Source organism: Myxocyprinus asiaticus, chromosome 33, assembly GCF_019703515.2.
Source record: "Myxocyprinus asiaticus isolate MX2 ecotype Aquarium Trade chromosome 33, UBuf_Myxa_2, whole genome shotgun sequence".
Taxonomy (NCBI): domain Eukaryota; kingdom Metazoa; phylum Chordata; class Actinopteri; order Cypriniformes; family Catostomidae; genus Myxocyprinus; species Myxocyprinus asiaticus.
Window position 1 is genome coordinate 26915606 of NC_059376.1, and position 24402 is coordinate 26940007.

General features: G+C 36.4%; 1 protein-coding gene across 2 annotated transcripts; it reads left to right on the top strand.

The window, feature by feature from the left end:
• Positions 1–5777: 5777 nt before the first annotated feature.
• On the top strand, positions 5778–10917 carry LOC127424214 (arrestin domain-containing protein 3-like). 2 transcript variants are annotated; one of them, XM_051669196.1, is made up of 7 exons: positions 5778–7505; positions 7699–7759; positions 8036–8183; positions 8427–8523; positions 8761–8859; positions 8962–9017; positions 10469–10917. In XM_051669196.1, the coding sequence occupies exons 1-7, from the start codon at positions 7061–7063 to the stop codon at positions 10601–10603; spliced, it is 1041 nt and encodes a 346-aa protein (XP_051525156.1). In that variant the 5' UTR covers positions 5778–7060; the 3' UTR covers positions 10604–10917. The 2 variants fall into 2 exon arrangements, with proteins under 2 accessions (XP_051525156.1, XP_051525155.1); XM_051669195.1 differs by having other exon boundaries at positions 7027–7505; positions 8761–9017; positions 10469–10914.
• Positions 10918–24402: the final 13485 nt, after the last annotated feature.

Genomic DNA, 24402 nt, shown 5'->3' on the forward strand with positions numbered 1-24402 from the left:
CTTTTCCCTTTCTGTCTGCCTGAGCCTTTTAAGCCAGATAGCTCCTCCATAAATACTCCACTATTCTATTGATCAGCTCTGCTGACAACCTAGGCCATAACATCTCTGTAATCTCATAATTTTACATGGCACTTGTTTCACCATCTCTCAGAAGCATAAAGGACAAAACCCCTCTGTTTTGTGAGATATCCTCAACACACATTTGAAACACTGTAGGCCAGCCAGCGTTCAAAAAGTACGTTTACAGAAATACTCTATTCTTAAGTCTTGACTACAATGTTATAATTTTCAAATATTCAGTACAAAGACGAACAAGTACCTATAGCTCAACTGGTAGAGCATGGCGCTAGTAATGCCAATGTCATGGGGTTTGATACACAGGGAACACACATAATGATAAAATAAATAGCTTGTATACACTGTAATTTGCTTTAGAAAAAACTGTCTGCCTAATAAATAATATGTTCTTATTAAAATTGCAGAAGCAAAGAAGGCCCAATCATTTGCTTCCAGTCTAATATATCTAGACAAATCGAAAAGCTAAAATAACTTTCAAAGAATTGAATAATGAATAGCTTCGAAACATTTTATTGAGCAGCTTCACATTAAAACGTACATATAATCAAGAGCTGGAGATTAAACCATATATTGGACTGAATCTGATGATCCTGATCTTGTATATTGGATTGTTTCACTATGTCTGTATCAGCTTTGAATCAAGTTACAGTGATACATGAGTGTGTTTCATTACAACACATTACACAATGCATAATAACAGTTCAAATTAATGCACAGATAAATAAAAAAAAAGTATATTCAATGTAGGGATGATGTGGTGAATGTTTTTGAAGACATTATTTTGAGAAAAAATTGTGGTTGACCGGTTTTTCAATTATATGCAAATTTTCTTATTATTTAACAGCACTGATGCAAAAAATGCATATCATATTACAATTGCCTAAACGTCTAAGTGGACGTATTTCTGGGGGATATGTAGACGCTAAAGGAAGCCCTATAATAAGAAAACTGATAAATACACACACACACACACACACACACACACACAAGGTAATAGGAGACACTCCAATCTAGAGCACAGCAACGCTTTTGCGCATCCTGAGCTCAGTGATGTGTTTAAGTGTAACCAGAGTGCTTCAAAAGTGCGTAAATGTAAGATTATTGTGGATACGCAACATGTAGTTCATGACATCAAACAGTTTTTTCTTCTACTTTCTACAGTTTATTAAAGCAATCCGTTGTTCTGTCAGACACCCCAACATAACAATTGGCAACAGACTATAAATACTATCCACAACACCTTACAAATAAACCTGTGGACTATGCATAATAACAGCAGCAGTGGCGTATCCAGGACATTTTTACTGGGGTGGCCAAGATGGGGCACAGACCTAGTGTGGGGTGGCGATACCGAGAGAACCTTTATGAATGGCACATGATCAAAATGTGTAAATATCGCATTGCTTTGCTTCAACATCTACACATGTAGAATAAATGAATTCTTAAACTCATGTTAGCATTCACTGAATTGTTTGTATTCAATATCAGACTGTTGTTTTGACATTTAACAGTTTTCTATTCCTGTTCTATTTCAACCTATTACAGTTTCTGGGAATCTCTGGTTATTTTAACATAACATCCATTTTTAAATCAGTAATTGTTTAGGAAAAGTCAGTTACACATTTTTAAGAGCTATTCTCATTGTAGAGAATTAATCTGCATATAACATCAGGTATAGTGTATAATCATAAAAAGATATAAGTACAGGTGATAACTGATTGAGGCGCAATTCAATCAATCATTCAATCAATTATTCATTCATTTATTAGCTATAACTGCACTGTCCAGCAGAAATATTGTTAAATTGGGTACAAATCAGTGTGTGAAATTGGCTACGAGGGCTTATAGGTGTCTGTCTGGAAACCCCAAAATTGCAGATTGAGCTCTGAATACAGAAAAAACAAAACTCTATTTACAGTGTCTACTCAGGTTTATTTTCCACATGTTCTGATAGCTTCAATTACTTTGAATATACCAAATAAAATAGTTAGTCAAATCATTTGCGGCATTTAAGTGCAATTTAGAATGTGTCTTTCTAGGACTTCTGTCTGCTTGTTTTGCATCCGTTGTCTTCAGTCTGTCATTTAAATGCTGCCAAAGTCGCTTTTTTGATGGATATGAATTTGGTAGATCAAATCACTCCCTTCACAGCATGTGGGGGACGTGTGCCCCCGTCTCTCCCAATTCTACGTCAGTGCTATAGAATCAAATACCACCCTTCCTGCATAGCTTCAGAAATAAACATTTTCAATATCTGTTTGTAAAATAAGACAAGTTCATTTCCACACATTACACAATGTCATGGGTCTTGTGATGGTATTGATATACTCCACACATTCCTGTGGTGAACTCTCTGTTGCACTGATTTTGATTAAATTTTATTACACAAAATGTACTTCTTTACCAAAAACTAATTTTGAAAAATAATATTTGGAGAGTCCTAATTAGGTAAACTGACTGGAGGCACCTAATTATTTTTTTTCACCTTGCAGTTAAGTGCTTCTGTAAATTATAACTATTTTTATTTATTTTTTATTATTATAAACAATAATATTATAATCACATTTATGAGTTGTCTACTTGTGTTAACAGTACTTAAATAGTAAAGTTCACTTTACTTGAGCTAAATCAGTACGTTTACTTAAAAAAGCATGCAAACCGATTGCTTTAAAAATATAAGGTCACCTAATTAGATTTTACTGTGTGGACAATACAACAAAATAAAAAATACAAATACAAATACAAATAAAAACATAACATGATAACTGCAATATTTTACATAATGGCTTATATCCAAATTGTATTACATCCATATCCATCTCACTGTCGCACAATCAAGGTATTTATTGTAAACTAAAACGAAAACGAAAACTAAATATAACATTAAAATTAAAATAATTGACACCAGTCAAAATGTCATATGGGATAACGTTAATGAATTTTCTAAATATTATCATATTAAAACTTTTTTAATCAATAATTCTTAATGAATATATAAAGTGAGGCAGTAACCAATATTTAGAGCTCGGAAAATAAAACTTGCACAATTATTTTTTCTCATTATAATGTGTTTGCTTTAAACGTGAACCTACTTGTTAAAGTTCTTTACCCACATTTTAATGCTGCAATGTGATTTAAGCTGCAAAATGTCTGAAAATGTTTTACAGTACTTGGCATTAACTCCATAAAATGAAATTATGCGTTTTAAGGGAAAAATCAGCATTATCCCGCCTGACTGAAATTGTTACTCGGTGTGACACCTTATGAGTTTACATATGAATTGTCATTTTTACACAACTTACACATAATTGATGTTCATAAATAATTAATTTTTATGTTATGCAAAGGGAGTCATGCTGAAAATAGTTTTTTCAAGGAAATTAATTAGGCTACACTGTAAAGAAACCTTGCTGCTCTCTCTTTGTTTGACAGTGGCATCTAGAAAAATCATCAAAATGTGAGAACTGTACATATACATATTAATTGTTAATGATGAATAATTATATAAATATTAAGTATCTAGGCAAATGAAAAATGTTATGAATATGGTGCATTCTCTTTTGACACGTTTAAATATGAAATAACTAATAACGCACTGTAAAAAGGACACAGGATTTTACTACCTAGTGTACCAGTGAGCAAAAAGGGTAAAATAAACACATTTTAAGAGAGACTTACTAACCTCTCACCATTGTTTGGGGGTCCTTCAGGGTCTTCCTGATTGTGTAACATCCTGTCTGATAAGGTGTCAAAATTAAATGCCCTATAAAATTGCTTCAGATTGCTTGTTATCCCGGATGACATTGGCTGACTGCCAGTTTTGGGACAGAATGCTCCAAAGCATAACAATCAACTGGATGACATATATTTTTTTTAAATTTTTAAATATATTGTTGGCAACATTCATGTTGCAGAGATTTTAGGTTTTATTTGATTTTTAACACTTTTTGTAGCTTTTTTGCATTTCACTATGAGTCCGGACTGTCTGGACAGTTATCCGGTATGACATTGTGTGACTATAATGTCTAATAATTCTTAAACTTTGTAAAACCCTCATTACATGTTCATATCATTTGATAAACAGAGATTAATAGATTCAATAAATGTGTTTTTTATAAACATTTTCCTTATTTTTACTCCATAAAGTGGTTTGGACATCAAAATTGCACATCACGTCATTGGTCCAGATGCCTATTGCCCTCATTACATTGGCAAAGATACAGCGGGAGGGAATCACTAGTACATCATGGAGAAAAGCAAAGCAGATAGAAAACTAGGGTGACCAGAAGTCGGTCCCGGTTTTACGAGGTATGTCCCGGTGTCCCGTCATTTGTCTAAAAAAAATGTAACAATGTCCCGGTTTCAGCTGTTAGGCTCACTGATTTTTTTTATTTTTTATTATTATAATTTTTTTAAATTAAATATCATCAACGTCCTTCTTGGTTTCGTGACTGATGAAGACACTTTCATTCTAGTTTTGCAGCAATCCGCTCAGAAGCTATCTGGTTACCATGACAACGACTCACGCGTTTGGCGCTTAGAAATGCCCAAATGAAAATGCATGTTCAACAAGCTGAAAGAAGCCGATCTATTTCTTCGCACAACATGTGAAAATGGAATTTAAATGTTTTACTGTCACTGGAAATGTTCAATTTCCCATCGCCACAGTGTTAAATAAGAGATTGCAGGTCATATTCATACAGCTGCACTTTTAATAAATAGTACAAGCACTTAAATGTGGAATTGCATTTTATCATTTAAGTTCCAGTGTTGCAAATTTTGTGTAAAAATGTGTAGCTGACAAGAAATTTCAAGCACTGCCAAGTCATTTCATTATTACACATGCAATATGACATCATATGGATATAATAGGCTATATGGAATTTGTACATTTTATATATATATATATATATATATATATATATATATATATATATATGCGTGTATCGCGAACCCCCCAGGTGTCTCAGTTTGAGACTTTCAAAATCTGGTCACCCTATACAAAACGCGCTAGCCCTCTCTGGGACTTCAGTAATGACTCATTTGAACTTTTATTGGAATGACTGTTGTGTTGCCAATGCATGATGTTAAAACAAAGAGAACAGAAACAATAGAATATCCAGTAATTTATTCTGACATTCTCTCTCTCTCTCTCTCTCTCTCTCTCTCTCTCTCTCTCTCTCTCTCTCTCACACACACACACACACACACACACACACACACATGTTGGTGCAGCTATCATTATGAGGACTCTCCATAGACAATATGATTTTTATACTGTACAAACTATAGATTATATACCCTAACCCTGACCCTCACAAAAAACTTTCTGCATCTTTACATTTTCAAAAAAACATTGTTTAGTATGTTTTTTAGGCAATTTGAATTATGGGGACACTAGAAATGTCCTCATAAACCACATTTATAGAATAATACCCTTGTAATTACCATTTTGTAACCTAAAACACACAGACACACACACACACACACCCCCACACACACACCCGCAAACACACACACACACACACACACACACACACACACACACACACACACACACACACACACACACACACACACACACACACACACACACACACACACATACACACACACACACACACACACACAGTCTTTTCATAAGTACTATTTACAAACCGTACATTTGGGTGTCCAGCCTGTTTTCCCCATTCTATATGTATCACTTGATATAAAAACTAAAACTAAAATAAAAACTTAATGTAATGAAAAACTGAAACTAAACTATCAATTATTTAAAAACTAAAACTAACAAAGAACTAACAAACAAAATGAAAACTAAACTATATTGGAGTGAAACTTTTTAAACGAAACGGAAATATATTATTTTTTTTTTAAACAATTATAACCTTGCGCACAATGTTGCCTCTAGGCAACAAACACATTTAAGCAATTCCTCATAACATACAAATGTTTATGACTCTAAATGTATTCAAATCAAGTTTACTCACTAACAAATGTGAATTATATTTTTGATGGGTGAAAAATCAATAGAAATTGCTTTTCCAAAGACAGTTTTGCAGAGCAAAAGTACGCATCCATCAATGTGGATCATACCAGAATTTTTTTTTAAATGACCATCAGGATGTAGCGTGACCAAGAAAAGCTTTTTGTTGGCTTATTCAAAGTAATCTCTTTAGAACTGACCATTGTATTGCCAATTTATATGCACTATGTGCTTGCAAAGTGGAGAAAATGGATCACAACAACAGAAATATTCAGCTGCTCTGGAATCTCACTCTACACATTTCCATCCAACACATATACACAATATTCACTGTTCATTGCCAACAACACTTAATTGCCTCATCAGTCATTGCAATGTGTAAAAATAATGTGCATCTAAAAATAGTTTTAAGGGCAGTTATTAAACTGTAGACAGTGATTGTGGCTTACATTCTCTTTAACCACAAAACACAAAGAGCCATGAAGAACTAATTAAAGCTCAGGTTCACAGCGCAGGTGCACCGACAGCAGAGTGAGTTTTGTTTTTCCAGTTGCTGTATTCTCAGCTTCATTTCCTCCCTCACAATGCCCCTGTTTACACTACCCTGCTCTAAAAGCAGATTCCCAGTAGACTCTCTGACACCATAGAAATAGTAACAGCACTCTCACTTTGTCATGTGTTTAAAGGGATTGTTCACCTAAAAATGACATTTCTGTCATTCTTTACTCTCCCTCACAAAAGAAGATGTTGGGCAGAAAGTCAGGCACTTACAGCCTCCGTCACCATTCACTTTCATTGAATCTTTTTTTTATATATATATATATAAAATGTGAGCAAATGGTGATTGAGATTATCATTTCACCTAACATCTTTTGTGTTCCATGGAAGAAAGAAAGTCTGACAGGTTTGTAACCTGGTACAAGTTTTGAGGGTGAATCATTTTTGGGTGAACTATCCCTTTAACATTCAATTTACATGCTAGACCTGTTGTAGTAGATGTTGTCAGGTAAGAGGCGTGACTCGTTAAGCCAGTTTGGTGAGCTATTCATCAGTGCGAATATCCCCAGGTTACTCTTTCAAAGACTGTTACAGAAAGCAGGAGTGAAAATTACAACTCCAGACATCCTACAAATCCATTTACAACAATATACCATCAGTTTCAGACTTCATCTGCTTTTCCAGGAGATGACAATCCAGAGCTTCACCATTGAATATGATGCCTTAAATGATCGTAACACCTTCAGTAATGGGGATATTTTGACAGGCAGAGTTATCATGGAGGTCTCAAAGAAGACGAAGATCAAGTCTCTTACTGTCAAGGTGAAAGGCAAAGCCGATGTGGCATGGACTGAGACACATGGGGAAGAAAGCGTGACCTACTGGGATAAAGAAAAGTATTTCTCACAAACTCAGTCTGTCTTACCAGAGGATAAAGCAGATGGTATCTCAAGATGCAAATGCTGTTATACACTCACTCACATGTTCAAAACAATCCTTGCACTTAATGCCAGATTGTTCTTTGTTTTTAACATTTAGGTTTCTAGTTTATACAGCACAGATTATCATCTTGTTTAATATTTTACCTATATGTCTTTTTGTGTGTGCATGTTGTTTATGTTTGTACCTTTTGTAAGGCTCTGTCACACTTGTGGCTGGACGACATGTGTTCCCGTTTGCTTTCCAGCTTCCATACCAGTAAGTCAACAACATCTTTTTCTTCCTCTGACACACAGTCTATGAATCTGGTTGATGAATTTGACTGAGATTCTTCCTTTGAAACGGACAGTGTGAACTCTATAGCTTAGAGCAACTACCTTTTAAATGTAGTCAATACCTGGATTTGGTAGGAACTATAAGCGGCTGTACATATATGCTGCAAATCTGAAGAATTGATCTATCATAAGATACAAAGTCTTTTATACCTGAAGAATGTCAGTGCTGTGATTAATGCAGAATGTCCCTCTCTCACAGGGGTCTACCCTCATCTTTTAAAGGTGCAAATGGTAAAATCCACTACAGACTTTTGGCCAAGCTGAGCAGGTCTCTGCATGCTGCAAGCAAATCCGAAACAAAGTTCACCTTTGTTTCCCGAGCTGATTATGATCAGACAACACTCATGGTATGATCACGATCCTTATCAGTTAAGCTAGAGGTAACATTCAAAGACACAGCTAATGCAGTTTGTGTTTCGGTAAGTATATTAAATAAGTGGAACAATAATAATAATAATAAACTCATTACCACTTTAATCCAGTAGTGACTGAACAATTATTAGTAAATGAGAAGCAATAAATGCTTAGATTACTCTCTAATGTTTTGTTACTCAGTGGATGGTATTTAAAAACATTTTTTGGATTTTCAGGCACCTCAGCATGGCAGTAAAGACAAGAATGTCATATTCTTTGCCTCTGGAAATATTTCTATGAATATTTTTTTGCCAAAGACAGGCTATCAGCAAGGTAACACAATCAATAAAATCAGAATGTAGCATCTGAGACAAACCTACCTTAAACATCAAAGTTAGAAACACTGTAAATAATCCCAGTGGGATGTTCCTGGAACTGAACCATCAAAGATATTAAATTAGCATGTTAGAAGGACAATCTTGACAAAAAGACCATTAAATAACAGGGAAACATTGATTTTTTTGTTTTTGTTTTTGTGAGCTATAATGCATTTGTTTACTTCCCAAACAGGTGAAGGGCTGGTTGTCAATGGTGAAATCATCAACAACTCAACTCGAAAAATTGTGCCAAAGTACATTATCTACCAGAAGCAGAGCTTCTTTGCTGGAGGTAACAGAGCAGTCTATACCACTGAGATTCTGAAGGAGAAGGGAGACTCTTTAGCTTCTTCCACCAGAGAGAATCTGTCTAAAGTATTAACCATTCCCTCAGGAATCACCCCCACCATCCAAAACTGTTGTATCCTCAAAGTGGAATATAGACTAAAGGTACATATTCAAAAACTCAACTAGGATTTACCAGGTTTTCTAAAAGGGTTTGATTTAATTTCAGCAGCAGATATGTTTTATGTGGTTTGTATTCAAGCAAGGAAATGTAAAAAATTAACCGGAAAATGATTTTTGAGAAGAACAATGCCATTGAACAGTAATTGGCTAATGTGTTTCAATAATTTCCCAATTACAGTAACATTAGTGGGCCTACCTGTCTTTCCCCTCTCTTTTGAAAGACTTTTATGTCTAATATCCTGTATTAAACAATGAAAGGGGAAGTGTGGCTTGGGTATCTTGCAACCTCTACAGTATGTGTGGGAAACAATTGTTGGCTCATCATATAACAATAAAAAGCTTCTACTTAAAAATGCATATATTTTAATAGTTTTAGGTTTACTACATTTTCATTAATGTGTACAACACAAAATATACATTTTAAGGTGATCTTAGATTTACATAAAGTAAATGAATTATCATGAGTTCCTTGAACTTCTTTAGCTTACAAATCAATAAAATTAAGATTTTATGTACTACTAACTCAAACAATCAAGTACAGAACTAAGGTTGTGGGGAATAACCATAAGCGCTTGTGCCTGAATAATTAAAGCATGAAGTTATATAGAATAATTTATGCTGATTTACTGTTAATTGCTGTTTCTTGTAAAGTCACCATTTGGGTGATTAGTGTTCCATAAGTGGTCAAATTGAATTCTGTTCAGTGTATGCCATCTTTCCTTGAGCATGTTCATATGCATAGCTAAAAATACAGCTTTGTGTGCACTTCTTTGGGGAAACACGTTTAATACCTGACCTCAGTTATTGTTTTCTTTAAAGTAAATTAAGTAGAAACAGTGATATAAATGTGTTTTTAAGCAAATAATGTGGAATGAACTGATACATTTGTGTATATTTCACAAAGGTTTTCTAGGTGTGCTCACATGAAATGACCATAAGATGAATTTACTTAAAAAGCATAATGCAAAAATGCTACATTTATATTTTAAATAAATTAGTTAGTGGGTTTTATATTAACATTTATGCATTTGGCAGAAACTTTTATCCCAAGTGAATTACAGTGCATCTGAGTTAAACATTTTAATAATTTTTATGCATGTGTGTTATGTGGTAATCAAACCCATGACATTAGCTTTGCTAGCACCATGCTCTACCAGTTAAGCTACAGAGTTTTATGATTGGCTTTGTTTTGTTTTGTTAGTAGATGTGTGTAAATGGCTGATTTTTCAGTAAAGTCTTTGTTTATGAATAGTGTATTTGTTTCAGTGGAACTAAGGGATGAAAATTAAAGATAGTTTTCTTGCAATAAAAAACAAACAAACAAACAAAAAAAAAAAAACATTCATGGATAAATTACACTCATTGTTTTATGATTTTTTGTTTGTTTGTTTTTTTGACACCACCTAAAGTCTAGTTTGTTCTTTCTGTTGCAGGTTATTTTGGATGTATCATTCACTAAAAATCCTATGATTAAACTCCCGCTGATCATCTTGCCTTTAAATGACAGAGTCTCAGCCAAAGCTCTGGAGGCAGGACTACCGGACCTGGCCAAACTAAATTTAAACTGAATGCCTCAAATTAATTTATGCAACAAGCATCCTTTTGTTTACTTTTTACATTTAATTTACAAACATTTTGAAAACAGCTATTTATTCACAAATATACAGTATGTATGTATAAAAAGTATCCACATAGTTTTTAATTAAGCTGTAAATTTTCAATGTACAGAGGTGTTTGTCCTGTAAGACTTTTTCTCTAAATAGTTTCCCTTATCTGAAAATGCTCTTACTAGAAGTCTACACTTTAAATGATGCTGTGTAGGAGTGCCAGCATTTTACGACAATAAATTATCTTCTAAAGTTTATGGATATATTAAAAATGAATGACTTCTTAAAAAAAGTGCAATGGTCTCTATTATTGGCTACATTCTCTCTGTAACCTCATTTTGTATTAGATCAGCTCAGTTAATTCAACTAAAGGAGAGAGTTTGTCATGTTCCTTTTAGAAAACTGACATGTGAAGAGAAATAGAACATCAGAATGGCATTTACCATGACACTCAAGCCCTCACAGAAACATAAATATAGAGGAAGACTCTGCCTGTCAACCTAGAGGCCACTGAGCGCCAACAGATATCTTCCACAGAGCCCTATAGCATTTGCTCAGACAACCTTTCTGCTCCAGTGTACTGTTGCTCTTTCCTGTGTGTACTAACTCACTGCTCCTCATTTCAGTGCTCTATAGTGCCTAACAGACACTATAGTGAAAAGTAAAGGACGCTGAATCAGTATCACAGCCAGTCTGCGACCTTTGACCCCTCAGAATAAGATGAAATATGGAATATCCAAGTTTCCTAAATGGATCACAATGAATTTGCTATGAATAATCTAAAGAGAACTATGATACAGTATATGCAAGGTGTTGGAAAAACACTGTTTTTTTACAGTTTGATTTTACATTTAAAGAGACTGGAATCAAATTCACCTAACTCCACAGTTCATTTAATTTTGTCTGATTTAATTAATGCAATTTAGCAGAGGTAATTTTACTGCGAATAATCAGCAGACCTCCAAGTCTGCCTTTTTGGATGACAGTGATTGGATAAGATCAGTGTTTAGCCTCCCCCTGCTGGAAAACAAATGCTGTTACTTTTGACTTATCTTGACAGTTTAATAGAAGCGGTTCTCTCTACTGCATGCAAAGACATGTAATTGTAATAATTTAATTAGCGATCATAAATCCTTTACTGTTGTGTGTGTAAACTTGTACCATCAGGTACTAATGTCTGCAGCACAACATTAAACAAAACTATAGAAGGCCAACCATATATTTACAGTGTATTAAAAATAAACGCTTAAACCTATTTCAAGAATCCGTGGCTAATACCTTGTCTACCTTGACAAAGAGGATAATTGGTGCAGCACAATGGGTTTTGTCCACATTATACCACATTGATCATTAATTAAACTTTAACATTATGGGTGCTTTCACACTGGCAGTTTAGTTCGAAACAGAGCACGGTTCGCATGAAAATTTGGTAAAGTGTAAGCTGTCATGCGGACCGGGGAGCACACTGCGATACTGCACCCGATGCTACCTGTAGGAAGTGGTCTGAGTTCAGTTGCAATGGAATTGTAGCACGATTCGCGTGAATGTGAAAGCAACTCGGACTCGGGTGCGCACTCGTTCAGGAAGTAAAGTAACCTGCGCATGCGTTTTAGTCGATGATGACATCATTAGTTTCGACAACACAAGAGGATCCACACATTCCTGAAAGTCCCAAAAAAGTAATGACACCACAATGACATACAAGTACAATCAACACTATTAATACTGTCTGTCTATCTATCTATACACCTTATAAATACTATATATAAATACTATTATAGGTTATAAATATAGAGTATAACAGGAGATGACAGTGGCGATAACTTCACCTTGGACACGAGCGTAAGCGTGCAGGGTAAACAAAGATGCAAATGAATTCCTTGCAATCAGTTGTCTCCTCAAAAAACACAGTTTGCGAGCAGCAGCAATTCGCCTTCCCCTGGACATCTGATGAGTTACGCCAAGAAGCGCACATATACGCAGTTGTCGTTCACTCTGCTGTGCATAATGGCACCAAATAACAAAAAAAAAACAAAAAAAGTATGATGAGTCGCGTTGTGTTCATCATGCGTGTTTGTGATGACGTAAGATGAACGCAAATGGACCGGGGTTCGATAGAATCAAGTGAGTGTGAAACCAGACCAACGCTGCGGGGGGTACCGGGAACAATCGCACTCGGAATCGGACTGCAGCAAACGTGCCCAGTATGAAAGCCCCCTGTGATAACAGTGGTGTCATTTTCTATTCCATGTGTGCAACTGTATCACATTCATATTTTATTCAATGGTTAAACTCAAATTACAATTCTCCAAGCAAATAATTTTCTTTCTTTCTTTCTTTTTGTTTTGTTTTAATTAGGTTAAATTAACTGATACACTGCTAAATGTATAACTAATTAACTGGAATAAAGCCTCAAATGAGATATCATGGTGACGAACAATTTCCACACAAGATTCTGTGGCACATTTTATGGGTGCTTTCACACTAGCACTTTTGATGCGCACCCGGGGTTGAATGATGTCAAAGTTCGGTTCGTTTGGATAATGTGAACACTGTTTTCTGAACTCGGGTGCGCACCTGCGAATAACACCCAGGTCCACTTGAAAATGTGGTCTGGGGCAGGGGCGGACTGGGAAGAGAATTAGGATTTTACATAGAAACCAGCCCAAAAGTTGTTGAGCGGGGTTTTCTGTATATTCGGCATAATGTGGCGGCCCATTTCAGCTTATCGCCACCTGTTCGGCCCCATTTCGTGGATGGCCCACTGGGAAAAGTCCCAGTTCTCCCTATGGCCAGTCCGCCCCTGGTCTGGGGTACGGTTCATGTGAACTCCAGTACGGTTCTCTGCTGATATGAACATAGTCAGACCAAATCGCTGAAGTAAACCGCTTGTGATGACATTAATTTGTGTAAAATTGCTCCCCATCGCATTTATTATGGTGTAATGCATTTATCCTACCTGCTTGTGTCCAAATACACCGCCTTCAGAATTTGCACTACTGCAATTGCAAGTGCAATAATAACAAGAGTTGTACTGCTAACAGTGTGGCACCAGATGTGAGGGCTTTCAGCTGACTACAGGATGAGTGAAACACATGAGGCCAACAGACATGCTGCACACAGTTTTTCCAGGCTTGGTACTATTACCACTGAGATTCACATTAAATATATTCTGCAAGGATGATGGAAGGGGAGAGAGAGATCTGTTGATGTGACTGAGCTAGAACCGTTTCAACACCTAGCATGCCTAGCATTTAGCCCTTGTTTAGGCAGCTGTCACACTTTGCAGTCACTACTGAGGCAACTTCAGCTGATTTACAGAGGTAGTTCACCCCAAAATGAAAATATTTTTCACCCTTATGCCATCCCAGATGTGTATGACTTTCTTCTGCAGAGCACAAATTGTGATTTTTAGAGGAAAATTTCAGCTCGGTTGGTCCATACAATGCAAGTGAATGGGTGCCAAATTTTTGCCACTCCAAAAAGCACAAAAAGGCATGCAAAAATTAATTCATATGACTCCAGTGGTTAAATCCATATCTTCAGAAGGATATGATAGGTGTGGGTGAGAAACAGATCAATATTTAAGTCCTTTTTTTTTTTTTTTTTTTACTAGAAATTCTTCTCCCTGCCCAGTAAGGGGCAATATGCATGAAGAATGTGAATCACCAAAAACACAAGAAGATTGTGAAAGTTAAAGTGAAGATTGACTGAGCAGGGAGGATAATTTATAAAAAGGACTTAAATATTGATCTGTTTCTTACCCACACCTATCATATCACTTCTGAAGACATTGAATTAACCACTGGAGTCTTATGGTTACTTTTATGCTGATTTATGTGATTTTTGGAGCTGAAATATTTTGGCACCCATTCTTTGCCTTGTATGGACCAAAAGAGCTGAGAAATTCTTCAAAAAATCTTCATTTGAGTTCAGCAGATGAAAGAAAGTCACACACCTAGGATGGCATGAGGGTGAGTAAATGATGAGAGAATTTTCATTTTTTGGGAGAACTATACCTTTAATGTCTGTGAACAGATGTAGACTGAAGAGACCCCATCAGAGATCCTGGTTCCAGGTTCAGCCGCTGAAAAAAAATTTCTGTGGCCTTTGATCCAAAGACTGCATCACACTTTCCTCAAATAGTGTATAAAATGATGCCTGAAACACTTTTCTTTTTTTTCTTTTCAACAATAGCCATAAATAGAGGTGCTTAACCTTCAGAAATGTTGATCGTCAACCTCAGGAGATCAATCTAAATATGTGTCCCTTTTACACAATATTTGCTAAATCTAAATTATACATTATGGCTTTCTTGGTCTATAATTTAGAATTTGTTAAATTCATAGAAATCCTGCATGAAACTATCAAACTTTAATTGCCCAGACTTTTTTAACTGGGGTGGCCCACATGTACAGTTACAATTATTCAAGGGTAGCATGAAGCATAACTCAACATCCGTGATAATAAGAATAAGAATTCAGTTAGGGCTCTTGGAGTAGTATAACATATATACATATATATATATATATATATATATATATACATACATATACATATACATATATATACATACATATACATATACATATATATATACATACATATACATATATATATATATACATACATACATATACATATATATATATATATATATATATATATATATATACACATACACACACACACACACGGGATCAGAAATTAGACAGAAAATCATGACTAATAAATGGACTTGTAAGGGACTAGTTACAGACTTGTTAAGAAGTATAAGGTATTTATTAATCAATCAAATCAAATCAAATCACTTTATTGTCACACAGCCATATACACAAGTGCAATGGTGTGTGAAATTCTTGGGTGCAGTTCCGATCAACATAGCAGTCGTGACAGTGATGAGACATATACCAATTTACAATAACATCAAATTAACACAACGCAATTTAAACATCTGTTATACATAATTAAACTCGACTTAAAACATCAAATTAACACAACACAATTTAAACATCTGTTATACATAATTACACTCAACTTAAAACATCAAATTAACACAACACAATTTAAGCATCTGTTATACATAATTACACAACTTAAAACATCAAATTAACACAACACAATTTAAACATCTGTTATACACAATTACACTCAACAATATACAAATAATAACATACACTGTACAGTATACAATATGCTGTTTTTTTTTTTGTTTTTTGTTTTTTACTATATAGATACTATATAGATACACATTATTCAATAAAAATTAAAATATATATGAAAAAAGTATATATATAGAATGTACAGTATTGTACTGTATTGACATTCAGGCTGTCGGTTGATAGTCAGTTGTTAAGAGAGACATAATATAATGACAGTAATATAATTTATGACAGTCCTGTGTGAGATAAAAGAGTAATAAAGTGCAGGGCTGATGTATTTTGATCGTGGGAGATCAAGAGTTCAGAAGTCTGATTGCTTGGGGGAAGAAGCTATCATGGAGTCGGCTGGTGCGGGTCCTGATGCTGCGATACCGCCTACCTGATGGTAGCAGTGAGAACAGCCCATGGCTCGGGTGGCTATTAGGCCTTTGTTCACTGATTTCTTACTCTTGCCTAATAGCCTAATAAAAAATTCTAGCAATGAAATTATTAGGTAAAAACAAAAGATACCAGCAGCTAGTAAGGTGCAAAATTCATCCTTTATAGGTTCTCATTATACTGTGTGAATGTGAAGTTTATAAGTATAAAATTAATATAGAAATCAGAGACTTTTGTTGCTTAGAGTAAATAGCAACAAAACTTATCTTCTTTGCACTGTTCAAATAGTGTTAGTGTTAGTTACCCCTAATTAAATATTACCATATAGTATAGGGGCATCAACATGATTATTGTGTTTATTTACATTTACATTTTTTCATTTGGCAGACGCTTTTATCCAAATTGACTTACAAAAGAAGAAAAACATAAGCGAATCATCTTAAGGAGACAGTGGTACAAAAAGTGCCATATTACAAAGTTTCACTAGCATCAGAATAGCATTCAAAACAGATTAAAGTGCAACAAGGAATTTTTTTTATTTTTATTTTTTTGTGACTGGTTAAGTGTTCATTGAAAAGATGTGTTTTTAGCCATTTTTTGAAGACAGAAAGTGAGTCAGCTTCACGGATGGAGTTGGGAAGGTCATACCATGTTGGCCTCTTTGTGTAGGTACAACAAGGCGATGTTCCTTAGCCGACCGCAGGCTTCTAGTGGGTGCGTAGCTCTGCAGAAATGATTTTAGGTATGCTGGAGCAGACTCAGTGACTGTTTTGTAAGCCAGCATCAGAGCCTTGAACTTGATACGTGCATCAACCGGCAGCCCGTGAAGAGAGACAAGGAGTGGTGTAACATGCGCTCTCTTTAGTTGATTAAAGACCAGACATGCTGCTGCATTCTCGATCATTTGCAGGGGTTTAATTGCACATGCAGGGAGGCCTGCAATGAGAGCGTTACAGTACTCTAGTCTAGTTATGACAAGTGACTGAACAAGAAGATGTGTGGCATGCTCAGAGAGGAAGGGTCTTATGTTCCTGATATTGTAGAGTGTAAATCTACATGATGTTGCGGTCTTTGAGATGTGGTCTGTGAAATTTTGTTTGCTATCTATGGTTATCCCTAGATTTCTGACCGTTTTGGAAGGTGTTACTGTAGTTGCACCCAGCTGCATGGAGATGTTGTGTTCAACAGCAGTGTTGTTTGGAAAGACAAATAGTACGGTCTTGGCTGGGTTAAGTTGCAGGTGGTGTTCCTTCATCCAGGCCGAGATATCTGCCAGGCAGGCAGAGATTCGAGCAGTCACTGTGGTGTCGTTGGGCTGGAAAGACAAGTAGAGTTGCGTGTCATCAATGTAGCAATTGTAAGAGAAACCATGTGCCTGAATGATGGGTCCCAGTGATGTTGTGTATATAGAGAAGAGAAGTGGCCCAAGCACTGAACCCTGAGGTACCCCAGTAAGTAGCTGATGTGGCTTGGACACCTCACCTCTGCAGGCTACCTTGAAGGACCTACCTGAGAGATAGGAATTAAACCAGTCAAGCACAGTTCCTGTGATGCCCAGCGAAGAGAGGGTGGAGAGTAAGATCTGATGGTTGACTGTTTCGAAGGCTGCAGAAAGGTCCAGTAGAATCAGGAAGGATGATCTGGATTCAGCTTTCGCCTATCTCAGCGACTCAGTGACAGACAGCAGGGCAGTCTCAGTGGAGTGTCCACTTTTGAAGCCTGACTGATTGCCATCCAGCAGCTTGTTCTGTGAGAGATAGGCAGAGATTTGATTGAAAACTGCCCTTTCAAGTGTTTTTGCCATGAATGGGATGAGAGCGACTGGTCTGTAGTGTTCTATTTGTGTGGGGTTAAGTGCGGGTTTCTTCAGCAGCGGGGTTACTTGAGCCTGCTTAAATGTAGTGGGAAATGTGCCTGTAAGTAGAGATGTGTTAACTATGTGAGTGAGTTCAGGTAAGATGGATTGAGAGATGGCCTGGAGAAGGTGAGAAGGAATGGGGTCAAGGGAACAGATGGTGGGGTGGATGGAGATGAGGAGTTTAGAGATCTCAGTGTCAGTCAGAGGAGAGAACACAGAGACAGAGGAGTTGCATACAGGAGATGGGTGTTTGACAGGGTGAGGTGCTGAGAATGTATTGCTGATGGTTGAAACCTTATTAGTAAAAAATGTGGCGAAGACATCTGCTGTCAGTGATGTGTCAGGTGGTGGAGGAGGAGGGCAGAGAAGTGTGCTGAATGTTCTAAACAAGTTGCGAGTGTCTGTGGTGCTGTTGATCTTGTTCTGGTAGCAGGACGTTTTTGCAGATTTAACGTTGTCTGAAAAAGTAGTAAGCAGAGACTGATACTTACCTAGATCTGCTGGATCTTTAGATTTCCGCCATCTCTCAACTGCCCTAAATCAGTCTGATGTTCACGAAGGATGTCAGAGAACCTGGGGCTGGGTGGTGTAGTTCGTGCTGGCCTTGAGGAGAGAGGACAGATGTTGTCTAGACAGGTTGTTAAAGTAGAGCTTAGTGTGTCTGTGGTAGTGTTTACATCAAGGGTGGAAATACATTTTGTGTGGGAAGAGAGGTAGAGACAGCAGTGGAAAGGGGAGAGGGTAAAAGAGAACGGAGTTTACAGCGAAAGGAAACCAAAGGTGGAGTCTGTTTTAATGTAGATGGGAGAGTCATGTTGAATTGAACAAAGTAGTAATCATAGACATGTAAAGGAGTAACAAGAATATTTGAGTTGGTACAGTTACATGTAAAAATGAGGTCCAGCTGGTTGCCCGATCTGTGAGTTGCTGTGGTGCTTAGTCTTTCCAAGTCAAATGAGGCCAGAAGAGCATTCAGTTCAGTGGCCTGGGGCTTGTCTTGGTGTATGTTGAAATCACCAAGGACCACTGGTGGCTTACCATCCTCCAGGAAGGAGGACAGCAGGACATCCAACTCCTAAAGAAAGTTTGCCAGCTGACCTGGAGGGCGATAAATGACAACAACGTGTATTTATGTGGGTTGCATTGTAGTAATAGCATGGAATTCAAAAGTAGTACTGTTACATAGAGAAGAGTGTGGTGAAAAGTCCAGTTGTTATGAATGAGCAAACCTGTTCCCCCACCCCTACCACTGTGTCGAGGGGTGTGAGAGAAGGAGAAGTTGTTGGAGAGAGCAGCAGGTGTTGCTGTATCCTCTGGACATATCCATGTTTCTGTCAGTGCCAGGATGTTGAGGGTGGACTGTGTGGCAAAGGCTGGAATGAAGTCAGCTTTGTTCATAGCTGACTGGCAGTTCCAGAGTCCCACTAAGAAAGAGAGCGGAGCAGGTGCTAAAGTGTAAAGTGGCCGTAGGTTGTGTGGGTTGCGTTTAGTCTTGCATCTATATTGTGTAAACGGTCTGTAACAAATAACAGGGATGTGCTTGAAGGCATATGTTATTCGTGAAGTAGACATGTTAGTATGTACAAGGAAAATAAGAAGAGAGATAAAATTAAAAGATACTTAAGTGCTATGGTGAGTGTCGCCTTGTCGGTGTCCTTGCTCGGTGGACTCGCACAGGTAGACTCGCTGGTATTTACACAAGTAGGTCTTCACACGAGGAGGGCTTTACACAAGGATTACCACTTCCGCTGCCGTGTCAGCATATTTAGAGTCCCACAGACACCCTACACCAACCCCTAAACCTAACCCTAACCTTCCTTGTTTTGTTGAAATACTATATGCATTCTATATGTATTTTATACTTATAAGCATAAAATAAGTATAAATATATTCAGTGGGCATGCATGCATTTATACATCAATTACATTGCAACAATCGAGATGGCCATTATGCTTTAAAATATAAAATCAAATATGCTTATATGAAAAGTTTAAAGCTGCTCTGAAGCTGCCATCATTTATGCAAAATCAGCATACAAATCTTACATCGAGGCTGAGTTTGAAGGGTAGGGAGATTTATGCAGAGTTCAGAATGGCACCCCCGCTAACTCCACCGCATGTGTCAATGGCAGAAATAGCATGAGAAGTACGGTAATATGCAATTCCGAACCCAGCCCTAGCCTTGTTTCAGTGCAGCAGTGTGTTCAAGCTAGACAGATAACTTTCTGCTGAAATACTATTCCACAGCGTTTTAAAACAAATTATTAAAGCAATTCTGTTCGAATCCACTTCAACAGGTGGGTCATATACCTGCCAGATACACTCAAAACACCACACTGAACTGACTCTTTATATTCTGAAACATCATTATGAGGGAAGATTACAGTGTGTCAGTTCTGCCAAACTATCATCCTACTCACACAATTTGTGTGATGAATGAACAGGTAATAACCTGAACAGTGATTTTAACTTTTTGACTCATTATTTGATTGGACTGCCAAAAGTTTACAGAAAATTATGATTTACAAAAAGAAAAGTAAAAATGCAATCTTATTAAGGGCATGTGATGATACAACCCTACTCTACGGACACAGAAAATAACCATTGACTCGTAAATTTAGTTTTTACTGACCAGACGATCAGTGCGTATTGCAACTGAAAAACATATTTAGCAAACCATGACCTCAGGCTATACACTGTATATAGAACATCAAAGTGACATTTAAATTTTTGTCACATTTTAGCTTTATGTACAAATTAGACATTCAATCAATCCATGATCATTTGAAATTTCATGACAATTTCACATCAAGAAAATTTTTAATTTTAACCCTCTTATGTTATTATCATTTTTGCCCAAAATAATTTTTCCCCATTTAATAAAAACCTTTATCTCAGGAGCACAAGACTTGGTGACTTTTCCTCCATTTGCCACCTGAACATACAAAAATAAATTGGGCTTGATTCGATAAGTCTAGGTGGTCATAAAAAAAAAGCAACAGCTTTGGGATTCACGGTCAAAACTGACCAACCATTGAAAATGTATGGGAAAGAACACACTTTACACACACACATAGGTGAATTATGGACCGGGCCGACAGGGCCAGTTCCCAGGGGCCCTTGACTACCAGGGGCCTGGGGGGCCCTGTGCTGCAAGGTCTCATGGCCCATCAACTTAAAAAAAAAAAAAATAATGTTTATACACAGTACACTTAAATATATGGGCCCCAAAGCCTAGACAAGGCCCCTTCAATTGGGCCCTGTGACTGTGAGGGCCCCCAGACGTCTTATAGGGCTGCTTTGCCTCCCCGTTTCTAATTAAATTATTTTGAGCCACTCCTTAACTCCTTATCATATTTGATACATGACTTCCTAAAGCCTCTATATCATCAACATAATCAAAACTTGGCTGAAAAACCTGTTGTAAGCAATGCACTAGATGTCTACTGTCCACTGGTGAAAGTTTCCGTGCTCTTCTGGAAGTAGAAGACCTTGTAATTTAATTGCCATGTTATGATGCACTTATCGTTTTGATGTGAAATATTTTCTGATTTTGATAGAGTAAAAGTAACAATAACATTTATATTGCTACTGATATTTCGAATTGAGTATTACTGAAACAAAGCAACGTGTGCTAACGTTTTTTGTACATTATTTAATAGAAAAATCGTGTTGAAAATGTGTTGAAAATGTAATACAACAGGGTTTTGAAGTAAATCTTTTAATCATCATTATTTTACATCCATGCCCACCACAAAAAAAACAACAAAAAAAAACAACATTTTTATAAGATGTGTACACTGCATCGCAACCCTCTACAGATACATGATTGGAGATCATTTTAATCACATTTTAGTTTTTTAAATGTACATATTCTTCATTCTAGCAATAATATGATGTAAGGAAATTGCATATGGTATCATAATGATGCTACTGTGTAAAATGTCATGTTAGCTACAGATTTTCAACAAATAATATTTACTAGACTTGAACCTAAATATGAAAATAGAATTACACATCTAACATTTAACTTGTACTATGAAAAAAAATTGACTTAGATGTCTATTGTGACCTGCATGATTTACCTCAGTGGGTGTCAAAAAATAATTTTTACTGTTTTATACTAATACTAGTTTAACATTAGGTTTATGGAGCAAGGCTCTGCATGGGTTTCACCAAACCATCCACAGATGCTGTTGAAACCTATTTGTTAAATTCTTCAATATTTAAAGTGTTTGATGAAGTTAAAATATTTCATAATGTATTATTATTCCTTTAAATATATGCATATTTACACATTTATCACACATTTTGTTACATGTTTTTGTATTCATAATTTGCAGTATTTACAAGTATTTACATTGAGCTTACATTGATATGTATAACAAGCACTAAAATGGTATACTGTCTCTTTAGGATCAGTGGCTGCTCACCAAACTTTCAGTTTAGCTTTTTTTTTTTTTAACCACATCTGCCCTATGTGTGATTAGATCAATGACAAATCAATGAAAATGGATTGTGTGGATCTCAACTTTAAAAGATAATTGGTTCAGTGGGGCCCTAAAAGAAAATTGGCCCCAGGGCCCTCACTAGTCATAATCCGCCCCTGCACACACAATTATGAACTGTTGAGACTAATAAAGATTTGTCAAAACAACAATAAATCAGTCACAATGCTAAACGCACACACTCTGAAATGAAGGGGTGAGATGATAAAACACTCATGCTGGGTTCATACGGGTTCACGTTGGACGCTCACATAGCTATGTCTCTTCTGCAAGAAATAGCAGCGCTGCTGCCCAGGAAATAATGTTATCTATGGGGCCCTATGCCAAATTTTTTCTTTATTATAATAAGCTGAGGTTATTGCTGCTTCAAGGACAACAGCGGGCAGTCTTGTGCACTTCATATTTATCAGCACACTTGGTTGTGATTGGTTAATGTTGTGTCTATACTGTACACCTATATACACAGACTGGCAAAATGTCCAGCAGTTTATTATTTCCTTTATTAAGTTATTTTATTAAGGTTCCTTGCATGCAGACATATAAATTCAGTTTGAATAATTTTGATTTGCTTTTGTGTCTTTTCTGTAATCTCTTGATTATTTTAGTGTTGTACTGCACCCAGAGCCGCTGAGCTCAGCGTGAGCCGCGTGGCAAAAAGAGGTTTTAAGGCCGAAACTATCTGCTCACTGCTCAATGTGTGTCTGGGATGAGTCACCTCACAACTCATGCTTGCAGTGTAAATGGTGTCATCTGTTAATGTGTGCACCGAAACAAATCTTTAATCACAGCCTGCTCACAGAGAATGTGTGAATGCAGAGTCACAATGCAGAACACCCACACACACATTTGCTAAATAAATCTTTACTATAGAAAGTTTGAAATCGCATGTTTACTCTTCTGTTTATTCTCTAATAAAATTTTCTATTTCTTGATGTTCATTTTCTTGACATTATGCATTTACTTTGAGTTATTAAATTTTTATGTTTTAAATAAATAATTGGTAGAAAAATGCTTATTCTGTGTCTTCTCTTTGTAACACCATGGCCAGGATTGATTACAAGCATAATTACATTAACTGCAAAAACTGATACATCAAATCAATTATAAAATGCTAAACTATGAAAAATAATAGTTTGATAATGTCTAAATATATATCCAAATGCACATCTTGTGATAAAATATAAAATTAGGTTACAACAAGCCATCAGAGTACACTAACTGGCTGTTACTGGCATGACATGGTTTTCAAGTCATGTTATCTATATTTTGTTCACCAGATGGCAGCAATCTGCCTCCAATTTATGTCACACTCTCATATTCTCTTCATGTTTCAACTTATAGAGCCTGTTTCGTGGAGGCAAACACATTCGAGACAGTTAAGTGGATGAATCTATGTATTTTTGTGTTTATTTTGCTTATTGACTGGAGTCTGTTTTATAAATTATCTTCAGTTGTGTAGTCTGTCTCACAAATTTTTGTATAGAAACACCGGACTTGAGCAATCCAACGGCAAAGTTGTCGCGGGGACTCTCATAGGCGTACATAGACTGTTTGAGTTTAGATGGATGGACGCCGGTTGGCGCTGTCACATGTGGGATTAATGCGCATGCTTTTCTTTTTTCTGTTTGTTTGGTTCTGGGGAAAGTTTGGGGATTGATTGTTGCACCAATGTGGAATGTGGTCTTTATAATTTTATTTTTGGCACACAATCAATTTTTTCTTACATGTCAAAATGTGAAATGTTAATATGAATGGATTGTCTCGCTCCACGTGGAATGTGAATGGATTGGGGCACCCCATAAAAAGAAGGAAGGTTATTTCTTTTCTTAAACGTAGGAAATATGATATAGTGTTT

Excerpts from the sequence above, each read along its gene's own strand:
- LOC127424214 (XM_051669195.1), top strand. The coding sequence starts at position 7,061 with ATGTTGTCAGGTAAGAGGCGTGACTCGTTAAGCCAGTTTGGTGAGCTA. Across the intron at positions 8,524-8,760 it reads AAAGACAGGCTATCAGCAAG|GTGAAGGGCTGGTTGTCAAT; the intron begins GTAACACAATCA and ends CTTCCCAAACAG. Across the intron at positions 9,018-10,468 it reads AAGTGGAATATAGACTAAAG|GTTATTTTGGATGTATCATT; the intron begins GTACATATTCAA and ends TTTCTGTTGCAG.